This window comes from Rhipicephalus sanguineus, chromosome 4, assembly GCF_013339695.2.
Source record: "Rhipicephalus sanguineus isolate Rsan-2018 chromosome 4, BIME_Rsan_1.4, whole genome shotgun sequence".
Taxonomy (NCBI): domain Eukaryota; kingdom Metazoa; phylum Arthropoda; class Arachnida; order Ixodida; family Ixodidae; genus Rhipicephalus; species Rhipicephalus sanguineus.
The window spans coordinates 52,148,653-52,171,271 of NC_051179.1; the positions used below are offsets into that span (position 1 = coordinate 52,148,653).

Genomic DNA, 22,619 nt, shown 5'->3' on the forward strand with positions numbered 1-22,619 from the left:
TGTACACTGATGGCTCCGTCAACAAAGAGACTGCGACATCAGCATTCATCATTCCGGAGTTACATGAGGAACATGCATGTCGACTGAGTCATCTTTCCTCTTCAACAACATCGGAGCTTGTAGCTATTTTGCTAGCGGTCAGCTTTATTAAACTGTCAACGAGGCCCAGAAGGTGGGTCGTAATCACGGATTCCCTGGCGGCTCTTGCGTGTGTGGAAAATGCCACTTCAGGAAAAATAGATATACGTATAGTATACGCGATCTTGAAAGAGCTTTCAGAAGCTACGGAGTCAGGTCATCACTTGGCATTTCAGTGGGTTCCCAGTCACTGCGGAATCAAGGGAAATGAAATGGCAGATGAGTTGGCAAAAGCCGCTCATAATTACACACAAACCCACCTCATTTCTGCATCCCAATGTGATATAAACCGAATTTTACGAAGAACGAAACGTGAATTATGTTTATCCACCTGCACTCTTAAAAAAAAGGGTGTCTGTACTGACTACCTTTGGGTGGTAATCGCCTCGCTACACATATGATGACCTTTTGGGGTGTCAAACGACTCCCTTCGTTCTTCAGACCAACGACTCCCTTCTTCACAATTTGGGGTGTCAAACGACTCCCTTCGTTCTTCAGACCAACGACTCCCTTCTTCACAAGCAGAGAGTCTACGTTACTCCCAACGCAGGAGTCTACATGACTACCTTTTATTTCCCGCTAGTACCTCTAGGTAGTCAGGGTGACCCCTTTGCCATGGTAACGCTGACCCCCACTGGAGCGTTCCTTTGACTCCGTTGTCCTTAAGGACAGTGGTGTACATGACTCCCCTGGCAAGAGTCAGTGTGACCACTTCGTGGTACTCAATGAGACACTCTGCAACAAATAATGCGTTTATTTTTCTTCTTGGTCGATATTGATGAAACTTGCTGAGTTTAGGTTTACTTATGTGGCGATTTCAAATATGCAATTATCTGGAAGAAAACGCAGTTTTTACACATAAAAATTTCATGTGTCTTGATGAGCAAGCCTTTCCAAACTTGGAGTTACAAAGTAAATCGACATATCGCTATAGTTAGGGGATAAAAACTGTATGCAATAGTTTTAAAGGAGTTTACTGCGCTGTTCTGGCAAAGGAGTTTACTGCGCTGTTCTGGCATAATGTTCATGAACCCACTAGCCCACGTACGAACTCGCGTTTTAAACCCATTTGAGTTAAAAGTTACGTAATATTGAACTCTCGTGAGCGAATCACCAGCTAGACATACACTTACTGGTCAATGTTCAGCATACTATGACTATTGTTAAGTGGGTTTAGGACATGCATTCTGGTTATGTTGCATACAGTTCCCATTTCATATTATTGTGATATGCTTACTTTGTAACTCGTGCAGGCCTAACATGGCACATGAAATGTTTGATATACTTAACACGACATATAATAGTAGAAAAATATTTGCATTTTCAAAATCAGCGTACAAATACACATAAACTAAACAAGTTTTATAGAGATTGATCAAGAATTTCAAAAGAACTTCAAATCAGAGCGAACACCATTAGGGTTTTTATCTGACAATCGACGAAAGTTGGTGCCGCTACCTCTTGTTACTCAACAAGGCACTTCCACCGGGTTTACTCAAACAGGAACACTGTGGTGGATGCATGACAGCCGCAACAAGTTTTTGTAGCAACTTTACAGTGCTGCATTCGATTCCTCTGGGGGAAATAAAATACTACTCGAAGTTTATATAGATGAGTCTCAGAACAATTTCCGCTAGCGTAAAACAACAAAAAATGTTGATTCTAGAAGAAAGTAAGCCATGCAACACGGAAACAGAAGAGATGCGGACAGCTCAAACGCTAGCGTTTGGTTTGTCTGTGTCTTCTCTTTCACGTCTGCATGCCTTCATCCTATAAACAAACTGAAATTTCTGCGATTCGTAAAATTATTCTTTGAATCGGTTTTAAACACTTCATGCCATTTCATACATGTTCACATTGTAATGACAACCTACTGTTTTATCAGTAAGCACCTAAACTATAGGCACAACATCCTGCGAATAATGCGTAGTCCTTAGCCACGTCACCACAATTGTTAAGCATACATATATATATATATATATATATATATATATATATATATATATATCTGTGTGTGTGTGTGTGTTTGACATTTTTGAGCGCGCAAAACAACAGGGACGAAAAACGACGCGGACACAGCGCTGACTTCCAACATATGCTTTATTTTCTACAGTGGTACATATATATATATAGACAACAAAAACCAACGCACGCAGGTGCATTGTACAGGAAGGCTTCATGTAAAACCACAAATAAGTATGCATGATAAGCAATCACACAACCTGATACCGGACTTTTTCTTCTTTAAGAGATCAAGCGGTCATTCCTGACTACCACTATCGTCTAGTCACCCTGTGGGCCTTGCTTAGAAAGTCTAGTTCTTTTTGGATAGGTCAATTGAAGGTGCACTAATGCACATGTCTCCCAAACTTGCAATCTTCGCCGCTTCAATTATCTCGCGTGTTGTTTGTGCCTGGCTCCTTCCTGTCGCAGTGCACTGCGAATACATGTGATCGCACCCACACTTCCTGCAGTGGAAAGCCACATGTCCCACACCTCCAGTTCGCACGTTATTTGCGTGCTCACGCAGCCTGTCATTGGCACACCGTCCCGTCTGCCCTATGTATTTCTTGCCACAGGACAGCAGTAACTCATAAACGATGTTGTTCTCACATTTAACAAAGCTTTCTTTGTGCTTTTTTTGGCACCTGGGTTTTTCAGAACCACTGTAGGAGGCCTTGCACAGATTATAAAGCTTGTTTGGTGCTGAAAGGACGACTCTTACGTTGGAGTTGTTTCCTATCTTTTTCAGCCTATGTGAGACATCGTGAAGGTACGGTATGACGGCGCATTTCTGCTTGACAGGCTCCGTTTCTGGTGAAGCCTGCTCCTCACCCTCGCGAGCATGTTTGACAGTCTTGAGAAGACCCTCCGCCACAGATGTGACGACATACTGAGGAAACCCCGCCTTTTTCAGGCAGTCAGCTTGCGCCTGGAAACTACACGAACACTTGTGAGGACATGAGCGGCGAAGCGCATTCATTAGGGTTAATTTTGCAATACCCCTTTTAACTAGCTTGGAGTGGCCCGAAGAAAACGGCAGAAGCGGCTTATTGGCCCTAGGCTCGTACGACCAGCAGACCTGGTCTCGCTCAAAGAACATTCGTAAGTCAAGAAAACGCAAGGCGTTGTTTTGCGGCATTTCATGCGTGACTGCGAGCGGTTGCAGGAAACGCGTGAACAGATCAAGTACGTTTGAAGAATCATTGCCAAATTCGCCTGGACTTGATTCTAGAAAGACAACGTAGTCGTCTACATATCTAAACACCTTCTTTACATTTGTGCCTGTTACTAGAAACTAGAAACAGAGCTAACAGGCACAAATGTAAAGAAGGTGTTTAGATATGTAGACGACTACGTTGTCTTTCTAGAATCAAGTCCAGGCGAATTTGGCAATGATTCTTCAAACGTACTTGATCTGTTCACGCGTTTCCTGCAACCGCTCGCAGTCACGCATGAAATGCCGCAAAACAACGCCTTGCGTTTTCTTGACTTACGAATGTTCTTTGAGCGAGACCAGGTCTGCTGGTCGTACGAGCCTAGGGCCAATAAGCCGCTTCTGCCGTTTTCTTCGGGCCACTCCAAGCTAGTTAAAAGGGGTATTGCAAAATTAACCCTAATGAATGCGCTTCGCCGCTCATGTCCTCACAAGTGTTCGTGTAGTTTCCAGGCGCAAGCTGACTGCCTGAAAAAGGCGGGGTTTCCTCAGTATGTCGTCACATCTGTGGCGGAGGGTCTTCTCAAGACTGTCAAACATGCTCGCGAGGGTGAGGAGCAGGCTTCACCAGAAACGGAGCCTGTCAAGCAGAAATGCGCCGTCATACCGTACCTTCACGATGTCTCACATAGGCTGAAAAAGATAGGAAACAACGCCAACGTAAGAGTCGTCCTTTCAGCACCAAACAAGCTTTATAATCTGTGCAAGGCCTCCTGCAGTGGTTCTGAAAAACCCAGGTGCCAAAAAAAGCACAAAGAAAGCTTTGTTAAATGTGAGAACAACATCGTTTATGAGTTACTGCTGTCCTGTGGCAAGAAATACATAGGGCAGACGGGACGGTGTGCCAATGACAGGCTGCGTGAGCACGCAAATAACGTGCGAACTGGAGGTGTGGGACATTTGGCTTTCCACTGCAGGAAGTGTGGGTGCGATCCCATGTATTCGCAGTGCACTGCGACAGGAAGGAGCCAGGCACAAACAACACGTGAGATAATTGAAGCGGCGAAGATTGCAAGTTTGGGAGACATGTGCATTAGTGCACCTTCAATTGACCTATCCAAAAAGAACTAGACTTTCTAAGCAAGGCCCACGGGGTGACTAGACGATAGTGGTAGTCAGGAATGACCGCTTGATCTCTTAAAGAAGAAAAAAATCCGGTATCAGGTTGTTTGATTGCTTATCATGCATACTTATTTGTGGTTTTACATGAAGCCTTCCTGTACAATGCGCCTGCGTGCGTTGCTTTTTGTTGTCTATATATATATATGTACCACTGTAGAAAATAAAGCATATGTTGGAAGTCAGCGCTGTGTCTGCGTCGTTTTTCGTCCCTGTTCTTTTGCGCGCTCAAAAAGTCAAACAAGAATTACCAACTTGCCGATGCCTACGCTCTCTCAATATATATATATATGTGTGTGTGTGTGTGTGTGTGTGTGTGTGTGTGTGTGTGTGTGTGTGTGTGTCATTCCATGCCAAGTGTCCCAGACGTGGCGCTCGCACATCACAGATTTTGCTGATAAAATTTGTGCCTTTTTCCTGTGCCACATGGAGTATTGTGGCAAAACACTTTCGGTCGAAAAAAATTTTGACAATCATGGCACCCCCTCGAAATTCGCTTCTATTTATTAAACTGTACCTAATAGAAAAATGTGTATAAAATCTATTTTTGTGTGTTGAGCTACGAAACCGCACTTGCGCTATCACAGAGGTTCTGTTTAGTTGTCCCATTCATTATTTCCGATTTTTTTTGTGTTTCACTACCAGCTACGTAGCTTCAAAAACTACAAAAATCTTCAATGTTCGTGAATTTTTCTTGAGCTATTTGCAACTCACCCTAACCAATATTAATCATAGCCTGATTTCCAGGAAAGTGTATTTTAGTACAGAAATGTTTAGGGGTAAAATAGACTTCAAATCTTTCCGAAAAAATTGTGATATTTGAGAAAATGTACGATTTGTCACATGTTTGACCGTATTTTTCATATTGATGCGGTCAAAGTAAAAATCCTCGTCATGTGGCGTTTGATAGAAGACTTCATCGTTAAGTAACGAAGAAAGTCTAATCAAATCATTTTTTTTTGTTTTAAGGAAGAAAATAATTTTTGAATTTGGCCCTCCGATCGCGCAGTGCATTTCATTTTGCTGCCACTTCGCCGCAAAGCACGTGGTCGCCCTTACAGCTGACACTCGTCACAGGCAGCGGCCAGATGCGAGATGTATGTCAGCGGCTCGTGAGTGGTCGAAAGTCTTGTCGCGCTGTCAGGGCGACGAGTAATGAATATGCGTTACAATGAGCATTTGCTAGGCGGGCCCAATGGGAAATATGGACGCCCGAGAGCAGCATGTGGAGTCGTTGGCACAATGTCCTAGAGGGACGTCTGCACAACTAGCATGCACATACTAAAAGAAATAATGCACACTGTACACACTTCTTTCTCAGGGTATACATGTTGTACAGACGGCCTCTAGCACAATGTGCCAACGACGCCATAGGCTGCTCTCGGGCGTCCATACTTCCCATTGGGCCCGCCAAGCAAGCTCACATTGTAACGCGAATTCATTACTCGTCGCCCTGACATCAACGTGACAAGACTTTCGACCACTCACGAGCCACTGACATACATCTCGCATCTGGCCGCTGCCTGTGACGAGTGTCAGCTGCAAGGACTACTACGTGCTTTGCGGCGAAGTGGCAACAAAATGAAATGCACTGCGCGTTCGGAGGGCCAAATTCAAAAATTATTTTCTTCCTTAAAAGAAAAAAATGATTTGATAAGACTTTTTTCATTACTTAACGATGAAGTCTTTTATCAAACGCCGCATTACGAGGATTTTTACTTTGACCGCATCAGTATGAAAAATATGGTCAAACATGCAACAAATCGTACATTTTCTCTAATTTCACAATTTTTTTTCGGAAAGATCTGAAGTCTATTTTACCCCTAAACATTTCTGTACTAAAATACACTTTCCTGGAAATCAGGCTATTATTAATATTGGTTAGGGTGAGTTCCAGATAGCTCAAGAAAAATTCACGAACTTTGAAGATTTTTGTAGTTTTTGAAGCTACGTAGCTGGTAGTGAAACACAAAAATTCGGAAATAATGAATGGGACAACTAAACAGAACCTCTGCGATAGCGCAAGCGCAGTTTAGAAGCTCAACAGACAAAAGTAGATTTTATACACATTTTTCTATTAGGTACAGTTTAATAAATAGAAGCGAAATTCGAGGGGGTGCCAGGACCGTCAAAAATTTTTTCGAGCAAGAATGTTTTGCCACAATACTCCATGTGGCACAGGAAAAAGGCACAAATTTTATCAGCAAAAGCTGCGATGTGCGAGCGCCACGTCTGGGACACTTGGCATGGAATGACCCTTAAATATAAGAGCTACAGAAAGATCACGAAGGTCCTGATACTGTAGGAAGGCATTTGACACACGACGTACGTTTTAGCACTATGCTAATGCTAAAACGTACGTCGTGTGTCAAGTACCTTATATATATAAGGTATGATATATATAAATATATATATTTAGCGGTGGTATGGAGAGTTCTGTACAGAACTGAAATACAGAAACACCGTCCAGAAATACAGCGAGACACATTACTGTCAGAATGAGTGAGATATGAAAAGCAATAGTTTCGCTAACATCGTTCATTACTGTCAAATGCGGCAATATACTAGACCTGGCATAAACATTAGCATAGCCAGCAGTCAGTTTTTATGAATAGGAATCAATGGCCAGCCATCAAGCACTTCTTTGCGACATCCATTACATATTTTATGTGGCATACAGCGCAAAACATGCAACATGTGTAGTTCTCATGTAGTACAGGATTCTCATGTAGTCATCTGAGATACAGGACCCCAATAGGTGACACAGCTTGCGTGCATGAGCTTGGCAGTGTCGTGTTCCCAGACCATGTCAGGGTCAGGTGGCATTCTGGCGAAAAGGACAGCAGGTTGCACTGATTCGAGACCACTCACGGCCAGACCTTAAGCGTGGCTATTCCGAATTCTTGGACACGTCTTGACTACCTCGAGACACGAAGTTTCCAAGGAGGCTTCCTGGTCAAATGCAGCTGTAGAGCTTCAATGTGCAGTCTTGAAGCAACCTGAAATAGTCAAGTGCACAAAAATAAACACATGATGACAGACAGATCGATCACCTTTTAATCTGACAAGGGCAGCGCTCACACACCAGATTCCATGAAGTGTCATGGCAATGAACAAAACCAGGGATACTCATTAACTTTGCTGTACTTTGAGGGTCTGTTACTCCCTTAGCCAGCTGCAACTGTTTCCGCTGCATGACCTCCGTACAATTAGAAGGATGTTTTTTTAGAGAACGCATATTTCTTATCAAAATTGTATAATAGTCATGCTCAAGATGTTTTCGCGCACACACTCTATGTCAAGAAGGAAATAGTTTGCTGCAACTAAAACGGCAATGAAGAGATTAATTAACAAAAACTCATTAATTAACTTTTAATTCCTGACCTGGAGGTAGTTGTTTATATTAGAAAGTTGTATCGCGTGCCAATTTATGGCATACACATTTTTTTTAATCGCGAAAGTTACACGTAATTCGTGATATTCATCCTTGAATTTCAAGGACGAAATCGGAACTGATAGCGCCTGACGTGCAGGAAACGTCGCTTCTCTGTTACGTAAGCTCGGAGCTACACGTGAAAAGAAGGTGATGATAGTTTAATGAAGGTGGGCCGAAGCAGAATGTGATCAGGAAAATCTGCAAGCATTCAGAAATACACAAGTAAACAGCTTATTATTTGGGTGCGATGTGTGGTACTTATCTGTAAACATAGAAAGAAAAGGTTGATATTACTGCCGTTTCGGATGCGCGCATCTCGAAAGAAACAAATGAGCAGCAAACGCCACATGCAAAGGTAAGGCGATCCGCTGACGCAAGTTAGATGACTTGCCAGTTTTCACGAAAAGGTACGACCACGACGCGCCTTCATTCAAATTTCGTCACTCCCTTGTCGCGGGCAGCTCCGGTCTGACGTAACAGAAAAACCGCGTTTTCTGTGTGCCGGACACGATCAGTTTTGATTTAGCCCTTAAAATTTCACAATAAATATCTCGAGTTACGTAAAACTTTCATGATTTCTGAAAAATGGGTATACCATAAAGCGGCACGCACTACAAATTTCTAATATAAACAACTGCCCTCAAGTCAATAAATAAAAATTAGTTAACGGGTTTTTGTTAATTAGTCCCGTCAACGCATTTTTTGTTGCGGCAGAATATTTCCGCCTCGAACTGGAGCGTGACTGTCATAGAGTTTTTTTATAAAAGATATGCACTGTCTGAAAAAAAATCACCCTGTATAGCATGGCAGCAGTATTTTAATAATAATAATAATTGTTGGGGTTTGACGTCCCAAAACCACGATAAGATTATGAGAGACGCCGTAGTGGAGGGCTTCGGAAGTTTCGACCACCTGGAGTTCTTTAACGTGCACCTAAATCTAAGCACACGGGTCTAAACCATTTTCGCCTCCATCGAAAATGCGGCCGCGGCGGCCAGGATTCGATCCCGCAACCTGCGGGTCAGCAGTAGAGCACCATAACCACTAGACTAGCAGTATTTTAACGAAGACCTGTAGGTCGCGGGATCGAGTCCCGGCCTCAGCGGCTGCATTTTCGTTGGAGGCGAAAATGTTTGAGGCCCGTGTACTTAGATTTAGCTGCACGTTAAAGAACCCCAGGTAGTCGAAATTTCCAGAGCCCTCTACTACGGTGTCTCTCAATCATATCGTGGTTTTGGGATGTTAAACGCCAAATGTTATTATTAGTTTAACGAAGAAAACGGCAAAATGTGTATACAGCTACACGAAATATGGCGAATGGATGACAAGACTAGGCTTGCCTTCACTGCCTTCTTTCTGTCGCATCATTGTGAGCGTGCCCTTCTAGTGCCTGGCTTCAGAACAGCTGCACGAAGGTGCAGCTATTCTAAAGGCCTAATGTGCCATTTTTTCTTCAGATCTATATCAACAGGCAAAGGTCTCGTTTTTCCGTTTGTCTGGAAGGACAACCCACCAGCCAGCGTTGACCAGTATAGAGGGTTGGGAGCTAACTCGGGCAAACTGTGCAGCACAAACATCACCTCAAACCTCAAACAATCGAGGTGATGAGAAGCAGTCAAACAAAAAGGAACAGTGCTGAAGTGACTTATATACATATTAAAAACAACAGCTGATTATGGCACGAAATTGGGACAATTAAGGTGCATTGTAAAAGAATGTCAAATGAGGTACCCTGCTGTAAAAAGTGCTAAATATTCATTGCAGACTATGGCGAATAGAATTCAAATAGGATACAGCGAGTGTTTCGAGGTATAATGATGAAGCAATAATTGCTAGAGATTTATGAGCGAAAAGCACAATGCGATTAAGCGGTGCTACATAGTGGGAGATCACGGATTAATTTCAACTACCTGGAGTTCTTCAACGTGCACAAATCAGAGGGCATGGGAGTTTCTGTATCTCGCCCCCTTCTAAATGCAGCTGCCGGGGTCAGGAATAGAACCCGCGTCCTTGGGCTTCGCAGCGTAACGCTTCCAAGTCCATTTTAAGGGATTTTTGTCCACTGCCCACAACATCACTGTAGACTGTATCTTTGTGTTGAAAATAATAATGAACTGAACCACGGCTGGTATAACAAAGTAGGGGTGTGCGAATATTCGAAAATTGCGAATAACGAATCGAATACTGTTCTATTCGATTCGGCACTCGAATCGAATAGTGCATATTCGAAATACCGAATAATTTTCGAATAGTTTTCGAATAATTTTCGAGTAATCAGCGCCTACGACAAAACACCAAAGGAACGAAACGATGAAACACCGAGAGGTGATTTTTCTTGTTTAATACGCTATGATGAATGCAGCTGTAGTTTCTACGAGACTATCGGCGCCATATTGATCACCAGATGGAGCCGCTTTTGCTTAACATTCTAGTGCCGCCAAAGCGTAGAAGCGAAAGAGTCATAAATCCGCTATCATTATTATCATCATCCTAAGAGCGGTGGTTTTGTTTGCCGTGCTCTTAGCCATACATCGCAGTCATCTCTCACGTGCTCTTCTTAGAGCGCTTTCGCGTTATACTCTCTTTTTTACCGTAAAGCGAAGCGCCATTGCTCATTTGTGTTGTTTTCGGCGGACAACGCTTGCTAATTGCGTTCAAGTTGCTGCTTCGTACCGTGGCGCACCATGAGTAGCGAAGAAGAGACGACCCAGAGGAAGCAACGAAGTTCAGTGTGGATCTTTTTTGACCGAACTGGGACTGGATCGTCAAAGTGTCACACTTGTGGCTGCGTTTTGAAGACACCGACCAACACTACCACGCCGTTGATAAACCACCTGAAGCGCCATCCAGCTGCCCACGAAGAGTATAGCAGTCGCATCGCAGCCACCACAACGACGCCGGCATCAAAAAATGCCGGTAGTAGGCAAACGACGAGTCTATGCACAGGTTTTCTTCCGCAGCTAAGCGCCAGCAGTACCCGCTCCCGAGAGCTCACCATGAAAATTGGCTCATTTATTGCGTCTGGCCTGCACAGTTTTTCAATGGTGGAAGAACGAGGCTTTATTGCACTCATGAAGTGCGCAGTTCCGAATTTCACAGTTCCTAGCCGCACAACGTTTTCCCAGAGTGTCGTGCCAGAATTGTACTCTGCAACGAGACATGCCGTGTACGAAAAGTTGCAAAGCATCTTGAAGACTTGCGCGGCATCCATTGCAATTACGACGGATGGGTGGAGATCACGCGCCGGGGACAGTTTTGTAGCTGTGACTTGTCATGTACTTAGCGAGGAATTTGAGCCACATAACTTCGTGCTTGCGTGCCGGTCCCTCCGTGAGAGCCACACAGCAAGCAACTTGCGTTCCCTGCTTCAAGGAATTTTCATGGACTGGGGTATCAGTGACACCTTCCATGTTTTGTTGTCACTGACAACGCGAGAAATTTTGTTTCCGCTATTCAGCAGGCTCCGTGGGTTCGCATTTCATGATTCACACATACTCTACAACTTTGTGTTCAAGATGCCAAGAAAGAAACTATTGGCTTCGCCAGCATGTGTGCCAAAGCGCGGACCATCGTCGGCTACTACAAGCGGAGCAGCACTGCGAGGGCAAGACTGCAGGAAATACAGAAGCAGCTTTCCGTTGACCCTCCACTTGAGCTCGTCCAAGATGTTCCAACGCGATGGAACAGCGAATTTGCGATGCTAGCTCGTCTACTCAAGCTGAAGACTGCCGTGACGATCGACCTGACCGAAAATGATTCGGTTGAAAACTTGACAAATGGAGAGTGGCGTCAAGTGTCGGCCTTTGCGACAGTTCTTCAGCCAGTGGAAGAGGCTACAACAGCTGCGTGTGCCGAGTCTTACCCAACGCTATCTTTGGTCGTGCCCCTCGTTCACTGCATGAAGCTGTTGCTTTACGACAAAATAAGCGACTGTGATGAGTACGACTTTGCGCAGAACCTTCTGAAATCGATAAAAGCTAGGTTTCCGGCTGTAAGCACTACAGCGCCCAATTGTCTTGCCACATTGCTTGATCCACGTTTCAAAGATGTATGCTACGGTGACGAAGAAAAAGTGGAAGTGCGAGCTCTGGTGCATTCAGTGCACAAAGAAATGTCTTGCCGTTGAGCAGACGTGGAGATGCCTGCAGTATGTAGTGCCAACGAAAGTGGACAAGCCAGTGAGTGTTGTCCATTGTGGAAAATTTTCAGTAGCTTGGCTGCAGGACAAAAAGAGGGTGCTGATGTATTAATGCAGGAATTGCCAGGTTATCTTGTAGCTCCGCTGCTGCCACGTCAAGACAACCCTTTTCAATGGTGGAAGAACGTAGGTAAGGCAAAGTACAAAAATCTGGTGACGGCAGCAAAGCGCTATCTTGGTATTCCTGCAACCCAAGTGCCTAGTGAGAGGCTTTTCTCAGCCTGCTCTAATACAGTTGCAAGCAAAAGAGAGTCGCTGAGTTCGAAACACAATGAGGAACTAGTGTTCTTGCACGGGAACTACCGATATTGTCCTAAAGCGCTCTGAGAAACAGAATTGCTTTGTGACGCTTTCAGCTTGACCAGCACAAGTTTGTGTAAGTAAATTTAGCACAAGGCAGATTTCGCAATACCGAAGTTCGTGGAAAATCCACACATAGCCCGTGTTATTTATCATGTGAGTAGTTTGCATTATGTAGGTGGCCTACTTGAAGTTATTTTGTTTCGTGCTTTGTAAATATAAGCCCTTGCGTGGTGCTCCGTGTAATTTTATTATCACTGCTGTATACAAAATTACCTCAATATACGTAATTGTGGTGTTTTTGTTCGTTAAATAGAATTGCCATGTGCCTTGTTAACGTTCGTGAATCTCGTTTTAAATAAAACTTGCAATTCTAGGGTGATTTTCAAAACCTGAATAAAGTTTATCTATTCCTTTCCATTCAAAATTGCTGTCTTACTATTCGAAAACTATTCGAATAATATTCGATTCGTATTCGTATTCGATTCGGTTTCATCACTATTCGATTCGTATTCGATTCGGTTCTGAAATCCACTATTCGCACACCCCTATAACAAAGGCATCCAATATCCACGAAACACAGCGTTTGAGCAGTATGTTTACTGCCATTATTACTAGCCGGTGTTGTGTTTACTGTACTAGCACCACACCACATTAGACAAAGCAAGTATCACAGGAGGATGAGGTTATGCTCGTATGCAGTTTGTGGAAAAAAAAAAAAAAACTACAACTTTGAAGTGAACTCACATTTACCTTTGTTGCATGATATTTTTTAGCATCATAAGATCAAGTCACCACTGTTTCAATTAAATGAAACCGTGCTACAAAAGCTATTGCATCAAAGTTTTATAGCAGTTACGCACGCACGCACGCACGGACGCGCGCGCGCACACACACACACACACACACACACACAAACAAACAAACAAGCAAACACGGCGAGAAGTTCGAATATGCAGCGAATAAATACGTATTAAACGTGTTTCAACGTCTGGGTAGCAAAGGAAAGAAACACTAAATTCTAGAGTTTCACGAGCCAAAATCATGATCTGGATATCAGGCATGTTCGGGCCGGGTGCATTAGATTGATTTTGATCAGCTGATCTTACTTACCCTTCAAATATATATCGGTGCAACGTTGCTCTACGTGTCACCACACTCGACTTGCAACCGAGATTTCAACTCGCAATTTCATGTTTTTCTGGCATGTATGGAATAAGGAAACACGATATTGGCGCGCACCACTCCGTTTTACCCGCTACTGGATAGTCCAGTGCGGTTTTCGTCGTTGCCAAGCCATTGAAACACGATAGCAAAATCCGTGCAACTGGAACATCAGAAAGACAAGTGGCAAAGCTACGTGTGAAGCGAATAAAAGAGTTGTAGGCAGAAGCCGGCAGAACTCACCTGAAATCTATAACGACCGTAGGAGAGTCGTCCACAGGCTTCGTCTGTCGGTGCCACTGGGATCCGTCATGCGCTGCCATCTTGCTCAGGCAAGTTCACGACGAAACGAAGCTTACTGCAGGGACTTCTCCGTCCGGAGGCTGCTTTTCCCAAACACTGAGTGACACTGCTTCAGCCAGTCACGGCAAGCGTGAGCCGACGACACGATACTACCCCACGAATGCATAGCACGGAAGGAAAGTCACGCAAAACGGCAAAACGATCAGCCAGACACGGCAAGAGCGAGCCGACGATACGATACTACGCCACGAATGCATAGCACGAAGAAAGTCACGCAAAACAATCACTTGCAATCACGCCTGACGACACAGATTATTCTGACGGACTAAAGAACGACCACAACGAGACGGATCACGAACAATGCCGTCTCACGACGCCAGGCCAAAATGGCTGTCTCGTATTGATGGCTTCGGCTTTGGATTAAAGTAGCCTCCACGAACGCCTAAATGGTTTCGGTTTTGTTTTGGTGCTATAGAACACACATCCATGCATAGTTAAAGCTCTATTGAATAATATCAGGGTGGAGGAGGCGAAGCGTGCCCTGTGTGTGTCTGTAAGGGCTGTACGGTGGGAGGGGGCGCAGGTGAACGTGCATCCCCTGCTCTAGGGGCTAGGGAGAGTGCGGTGAGGCCGTGTGTGCGTGCCTAGCTGTGCTCAACGTTTGCTGAGCGATTTGGTGGCCCGCGCGGATTATCGTGAAGATATAGTTTAGCTGTGGCGGGCAGAAATGATGACCACGCGAGCTATAATTCTGGTAGTATTGTCGCTCTTTAGGAGACGCGGTAAAGCGTCGCCTTGATAACCGGTCTGCGCGGTTATCATGCCAGCTTTGCGGCACATGTTTTTACGGCCGTCGAGTTAGATGTGTTCCCGATCGCCAGTGCGTTCAACACCATGCACGTCCATTTCACTAATAAATGTATGTTTTCTGCCATACATGCTGTCGTAGGAATCTACAAACCTCGCTTGCAAACGTGCGAAGATTCGCAAATTTGTCAGCGCTGCCATTGTTAAACGTTGTCATAACTCTGAATGTTTCGCTTGGGGCAAGATTTTTTAAGAACCCTGTTTACTTGTAGACGTTTTCGAAGCGCCGTTTCAGCAATATCGTAACTGAAGCCATAACACAATACGTGCGTAATTCCACATTTTACGAACCCATGTTATATATCCTCAACCAAAATTTTTCGGTATACCACAAGCCAAAGCAGCGAACTGTATCTTGGTCGCAGCCAGTGAAGCTTTCTTTTTTAAAAAAAACCCACCCTGTATATGCAGAACCATCACTGACTCCCTTGGAGCAAGGGAGTCATCTATTTCATTCAGGAGCGTCGACCAGAGCATTGTGACTCCCCTTAGAAAAAAAGGTGGTCATCGGCTGCCACAAAGAGAGTCAAGCAGACGTGACTCCCTTTTGACTCTCTTTTTTTTAAGAGTGTGGTTCCCAGACAGCACAAAGGAATCGATTCTGTACGCTGTTGACCCTAACCTTGAGTGCCAATTAGACCCCCAGCTCCCAAGACGTATCGACACACTCATTCATCGCCTAAGACTCGGAACCGCTTACACAAAGCACTTCTTATTTCGGATTCATCGTGCATCATCGTCAACATGTTCATGCGGCCACGACGACGAGGATGTGCATCATCTGTTGCTCGACTGTCCGAAGTACGACACGCATAGACAGCGACTCGAACAAGAACTTCACACGCTGGACTCTGAGCGAACGTTTTCCTTAGCGAAAATACTAGGCCCATGGCCGACTAGGATAAACAGTAAAGCAATGAAAGTGCTCCAGCGTTATTTTGAAGACACTAATATTTGCGATAGCTACTGAGTTCTTGAACTTGTACGACTGTAGATATATATATATATATATATATATATATATATATATATATATATATATATATATATATATATATATATATATATATATATATATATATATATATATTTTTTTTTTTACTCTGTTCTCTTAACAACTATGTGGAAAGGGGTAGCCGTCACCAAGCAATGGTGACAACAACTCCTTCATTTGTTTTCTATTTCAATAAATAAAAAAAAACGGAGTAGAAAGGAAGAGAAGAACGATGTGCAGTACTGGCTGACACTCGCCGTCCAGTGCCTTACTGCCTTACGAATTAAGCTCTCTTACAAACCTCGTAACAATATATATATATTGCGGCTGTCGATTCGTGAGGCAATAAGCTCTTTTAATGAAACCATTCGACGATTACAGAAGTGTTGCAGGGCCTGGGCTCCTTTAAACAGCATATATATTACGTCCAATGTCCGGCATTTCGAGACAGTGACGGGTTTTGGAGTTACCTCAGAAACTTCCCTAGTCGGAAAAGCTTTGAACATTCACTATTTCATGGAGAAAGCGTAACCTTATCTGACTTCCCACTTGTAAACATTAGTGTCACGTTCACTTGCGCATTTCGTATTTATTTTTACATTTCCTTTTTTTATTCACTTCTCCCTCTCCATAGGAATCTTTTCATCCCGTTCCCCATTCCTATACACAGTAATATGTCAGCGGTTATATGCGCGCCGGCAAATATCTATGTTTTTCCAATAAATCTGGTTCGTACTTAGATGTCGATAGCTTCAGCCTCATCGCTGACATAACTGACAGCTGACATCGTTGACAACTGACATCGCTGACAGCCTCATCGCTGACATCTTAGAGTCCAGCACAATAATGTTCTCTACAGTGCTTTTTGAAACGAAAAGTAGCTTTCACTTTTGTACTTCGTGTCTGCTTTTTGAAGGGCTTCAGAATTCAGAGTTTGTTTTAGGAAGAGTGCGCTATATTTAACTGCCAAGCAAATATTATGTTTGAACGATGAATCTCAAGGGGGGACAGTTGACAGGGGGTTCCCTGCGAGCCCGAACACAAGGGGAGTCACGACCCCCCCTGACAACCTCCCCTCCCCTCCCTTAATGATTTATGCCAGTGTTGACAGGCCATATTTCACTTGACTATCTCCTAAATATGTGACGTAAAGCGGCAAACATTGACGACGTGTATGCAGGCTCTTGCGGTGACCAACAGCGAAAAAATGGACCAGTATTACCTGGAGCGTCGACTGAAGCAATGGGAGGACGCGTATCCATACGCAATGGGATGGTCGCCTAGGCCTCGGGATGCCGCTTTCCTTCTGCGCCGTTACAAGGAGCTGCTTGCTGAGCTCGCCAAGTGTGGAAGTGGTGAGCGGAACGTACAGATATCACAGCTACAGAAGATGACAGATACGCGTACGCTTTTTGTTGCGATAACAATTATGTGTCCAGTCCAGGCCCATCTTTGCCGTCGCCGTGAGGTTCAGCATAAAATCCAAGGGTGATAACGTCGCCGCACGCGTCTTATGTTCTTTGTGCGAGTGAAAGCGCGCGAGGGCATCCGATGATCGCGGCTCAGTGGAAAAGCGCCGGCCGTCTTTCGTCGCGCGTAGGGGCTGCGCGGGCATCTCCTGCGCGATGAAGAGGATTGCGCATCAGGGGCTTTCCTTCGCTTTGTAAAGGTGCTCCCACGGGGGTGCTCCCTCACAGTGAGGGAGCACCCACGTGCCTTGTAGGGGGCTCGGCCCCCACGTTCACACACTGGCAATAAATGTTTCTACCACAATTTCCTCTTGGAACTGCGATTTTGACCGGCGGGCGTGGTTGCGCGTGCTATATTTTGACAGCGATCAGCACACCTGTGTGCGTGCTGTCCTCACTAAAGTCCCTAGATTTTCCCCCTTTTCTAGGAGAAAATCTAGGGACTTTAGTCCTTACCGTTCAATTTGCGTTGAAGCGATAAACAGCACGAAGGCCGCTTCGCTCGCTGTAGCGCGCGGCCGCGTTTCCACTGCGGCAAAATCGAAAGGGTATTCACACGAGGGAGAAATCCGCGGGGGACACAGGGGGATTGCTCATCACGTGACCGCGACGTCATGGATTAGTGAGGGGGCGCGACCCCTCCGCGCCTCCTCGGAGGACACGGGGGGAGGGTCCCCTTTTCCCCGACAGGACAAACGATCCCCAGGCGGTGGGGGATATATATCGGAATTTCGGGCTTTGTTTGGCAACATTGTTGCACTTGCACCTGCCGAGAGCGGCAGTGGGTGTCCAGTCTGCAGCTCGTCGTCAGCAGGTGCACGGTGAAACGGGCGGTCCAAGCCACCAGACTAGTCTGGTAACACTGGCCTCTCCCTGCGTTCGCCTCGTCAGTGTGAGTGGGGGACATTTGTGGGGGATTCTCCTCGCGAGCTGACGTCACTAGGCTCCGCCTTTATCCCCCGAGGATTTGTCCCCCGTGTGAATATGGAGAACTGGGCCCACGCCTATGGGTGATGGTGTGTGCACGTGCAGAGGAGCGTGCATCAGAGGTGGCTTCACCACAATAAAGGTTCGCAATGCCTTTGTTCACCATAATTATGAAGATGAGCTCCTGTTTAATTATTTCCGTTAGATGGACGGGTGCAAAACTTTATTGAAAAATTCTGAGGTGCGCAATTAAATCAGCACGCAGCAAGCCGCTCCCACGTTCGGACAGTCAGGCCAATCCCGACCGCCCTGCGCCATACGTAACCGGCATACGTAACGCTATGCTCCGGTGACCTTAGTAACGACGCGCTTCTTTTGCAGGTATAAACCCGCCACGGTGGTCTAGTGGTTATGGTGCTCGACTGCTGACCCGCAGGTCACGGGATCGAATCCCGGCCGCGGCGGCCGCATTTTCAAAGGAGGCGGAAATGCTTGAGGCCCTTGTACTTAGCTTTAGGTGCACGTTAAAGAACCACAGGTGGTGGAAATTTCCGGAGCCCTCCGCTACGGCGTCTCTCATAATCATATCGTGGTTTTGGGACATTAAACCCCAAGAATTATTATATTATTACTTTCGCAGGTATAGGGCTCAAAGCAGTCCAGCATGCACAGTTCTTTCCCTTCTGCGTCGCAAGAGTGTGCTGGTTTGGATGGGATGAGCGGGACAGGAACTACTGCTGCAGTGAAATGGTATGTATACGTGCCGAACAACTTTTGACAGTCCGAAAGGTTCCAAATGTCTGACGTATAAAACACGGACACTGGAGGAACTAAGAGGGGGACATGAAGACTGCCAACTAAAAGCTTGCGCTGTGTCGAGAAAAATTTAATTCTGGTGTCTCAGAAGCCACGGACACGATAGGATGATGAGCTACACCGTAATGTTGGACTTCGGATTAATCTCGACCGCCTGTGGTTGTTTAACGTGCAATTAAATTTAAGTATGCATGTTTTCGCATTTCACCTCCATTGAAATGGTGCTGCCATGGTCAGGAATCGAACCCCTGTCCTCGAGCTTAGCAGCACAACGCCATTGCCTACTACAGAGCTACATGCACAAAGAATGACACTCCCTTGCTAAATGCTAATGGGTGATTCCACGAGAGATCGAACATGCCTGTCCGGTCGCAATTTTTGTTTTGCCTGGGTTTTTTATATGTTATGTGGGCACATTCAAAGTGCACGGAACTGAAAATTTTATTTCCAAGAAACGCTCCCAGCGCGCCACAAAAATATTTGAATGGTGGCGGCGCGTGCCTCTGTTTTTGCTCACTGCAATGTTTTTCGGATTTAACGGCCGAATTTAGCGCGAACTATAAATGATGTGTCTAAAATTTTTTTTTGCTGGTTTAAATACGCATTGCTGTGAATTACATCCATGCTTTTTTTATGCCGTCCTCAAAAAGAAGAAAATGTGAAAAAATGGCAACACGGCCGAAATCAAAAAAGGCTCCTAAGTTTGAGGCGCCTTGGCGCCTTTACTATTTCAAACAGAAACTTGAAAACAGTGTCAACTACAGAAAAGAGCCTTTGCAACATTTATACGGAAGATCAATTTCGTACGGGTAGCGCAAAAAAGAAAAATATAGTTAAAGAAGCGAGTTTTCTCAAAAAAGTACATTTTCAAAAAATAAAATAAAAAAAAAACTCCGGTCTCAATTTTGACGGCAATTTTTTTATCGAAGAGCGATTATGTCAATGAACACACGGTTTTAATATCATATGTCCTCATTTGCTTTGTTTACGAGATATAACTGGCCAAAGTGACCCTTGCTGTGAGTGCTCACTTCAGTGCGACTGATGGTTGTTAATAGCTTGTATTGTGCGTAAATCGCAATTTTAATTATTCTGCCGCAGCAAAACCTTGCTCTGGTGGCTTTTCGCAAGAAAAATGTGTTCTCAGATTTTATTTGTGTCTAGCGTGTGCAAAGTGGGCTGCTGCCGCCCTCTAAATGGCTCACGTGTAAACAGTTTGCAGCCTACAACCTCGCCTACAATCATCAGAGGAAGATGGGCGCGCCTGTTCAAGATATCAACCGCTTCTTCTTCCTGAAGGAATGCCTGGTCTACCTCATCGCGGTTAGATGGAGACAGGTTTTCCTTGAGGAGCCTAAAGCAATGCAAGCAGACCTCGCAGGTGTCGCGAAGATCCTCAGCCTATGACAGTAGCTTCTGGAGGTAGGCAACAACAAAAAGAGCAAAGAAAAAAAATTGCGCAACGAAAACGTTTTCCTCAGCAATCTTCTTTTTGTGAACGCGTTAAATAATCGGCACAGAACAATCGGACGTAGCCATGGGCCGCGCACATCGCGTGTAGTGAACAGCTAGACCTAGAGCAAGCCGAAACGTTTACACTGAACGGCGCCGCACAAATTATCTCACATCTGCGCAGCTGTCATGAATGCCTTTCCAGAACTGCTTACGGTTTAACATTTTATGACTAAGGGTGTCTAAGCGCTTTGGGCTGTAATATTTAATTTGTAGGCAGCACTCATTGTCAAAACTAAGGGTAATGTCCGTCTGGTGCCACCAATGACCTCTGCTGTCCTCGACGTGGGAAAGCACTTTAGTAAAGTGGCAACAAAGCATCATAAATTGGGCAGCCTTCGGCCACTCATGGCTTAATCATGCCGCACCGCACGTTTTCTGGCTGCTGAAACGCTGACGTAAGGTCGAGATGATACAGGAAGACGTTATCTGCGACGCCGAAAACATGTGATAGCGGGAAGTGAAATAACGGCTCGGAAATCATTGAGCTAACTTTTTTACAAATGTTGTTTAGGAACAGTGTGCGTCGAATGGGAAGATGGTTAGAGCATACAATGCATGTAATGGAAGGGAAGCAAGCAGGCAGTGAGAAAACAACTGCATAACAGCGCGCCTGCTGATTGTGGCATTTAGTTACAGATTAAGCTGGCCTTCGCTGCATACAGATGCTTTATTCTGTGTGCAAGGAGAGTTTTGACAAAGTGACCTAAACCATGCGTTCGCGGTGTCTCGCGTGCTTCTGATTAGCGAATACTGGCGGGGTAAGTTGAGGTTGTAAGATGCAAACTGCGTACGCGTTCGGCCATTAGAGACCGGCAGCAGCCCACCCCAACACATGCTAGACACAATTAACTTTGAGATACATTTTTCTTGACGACAAGACACCAGAGCAAGGTTTACTGCAGGAAAATAATTAAAACTAGATTAAGTGCAATGCAAGCTGATGACAACTATCAATCGCACTGAAGTGAGCACACACAGCAAGGGTAATTTTGGCCCGTTAAATCTCGTGAACAAAGCAAATGAGAACATACATATTAACACGGTGTTTTCACTGACATAAGCGCTCTTCGACAAAAAAATGTCCTCAAAGTTGAGGGCCTGAGTGTCTTTATTTTTTTGAAAATGTACTTTTTTGAAAATAACTCGCTTCTTTAACTATTTTCTTCTTATTTTGCGTTGTCTGTAGGAAAACGATCTTCCGCATAAATGTTGCAAAGGCTCCTTGAAATACTTGGAAAAAAGCATGGATGTAATTCACAGTAATGCGTATTAAAACCAACAAAAAAATTTTCGACACATCATTTATAGTTCGCGTTAAATTCGGCCGTGAAATCCCAAAACATTGCAGTGAACAAAAACAGGAGGTCTGCGCCGCCACCTTCAAATACTTTTTTGGCACGCTGGGAGCATTTCTTGGAAATAAAATTTTCGGTTCCATGCACTTTGAATGTGCCCACATAACATATAAAAAACCCAGGCAAACAAAATATCGACCGGACAGGCATGTTCGATCTCTCGTGGAATCACCCTTTAGAGGGCGGCAGCAGGCCACTTTCGCACACGGTAGAACTAAATAAAATCTGATAACACATTTTTCTTGACGAAAAGCCACCAGAGCAAGGTTTTGCTGCAGAAGAATAATTAAAGCTGCGATTTACACACAATACAAGCTATTAACAACCATCAGTCGCACTGAAGTGAGCACTCACAGCAAGGGTCACTTTGGCCAGTTATATCTCGTAAACAAAGCAAATGAGGACACATGATATTAAAACCGTGTGTTCATTGACATAAGCGCTCTTCGATAAAAATTGCCGTCAAAATTGAGAACGGAGTTTTTTTTATTTTATTTTTTGAAAATGTACTTTTTTGAAAAAACTCGCTATTTAACAATTTTTTTTCTTTTTTTGCGCGCGCGTAGAACAATGATCTTCCGTATAAATGTTGCAAAGGCTATTTTCTATAGTTGACACTGTTTCAAGTTTCTGTTTGAAATAGTAAAGGCGCCAAGGCGCCTCAAACTTAGGAGGCCTTTTCTGATTTCGGCCGTGTTTGCCATTTTTTTCACATTTTCTTCTTTTTGAGGACGGCATAAAAAAAGCATGGATGTAATTCACAGCAATGCGTAATAAAACCAGCAAAAGAATTTTCGACAC

The 22,619-nt window shown here is 44.6% G+C and overlaps 1 protein-coding gene across 1 annotated transcript in view; it reads left to right on the forward strand.

Moving 5' to 3' along the window:
- Positions 1–22,619, forward strand: part of LOC119391200 (uncharacterized) — a 59,305-nt gene that overhangs the window by 14,243 nt on the left and 22,443 nt on the right. The window contains exons 4-5 of the mRNA XM_049415191.1: positions 16,917–17,091; positions 18,773–18,882. Coding sequence (XP_049271148.1) covers positions 16,917–17,091; positions 18,773–18,882 — 285 coding nt within the window. The remainder of the gene's footprint in view (positions 1–16,916; positions 17,092–18,772; positions 18,883–22,619) is intronic.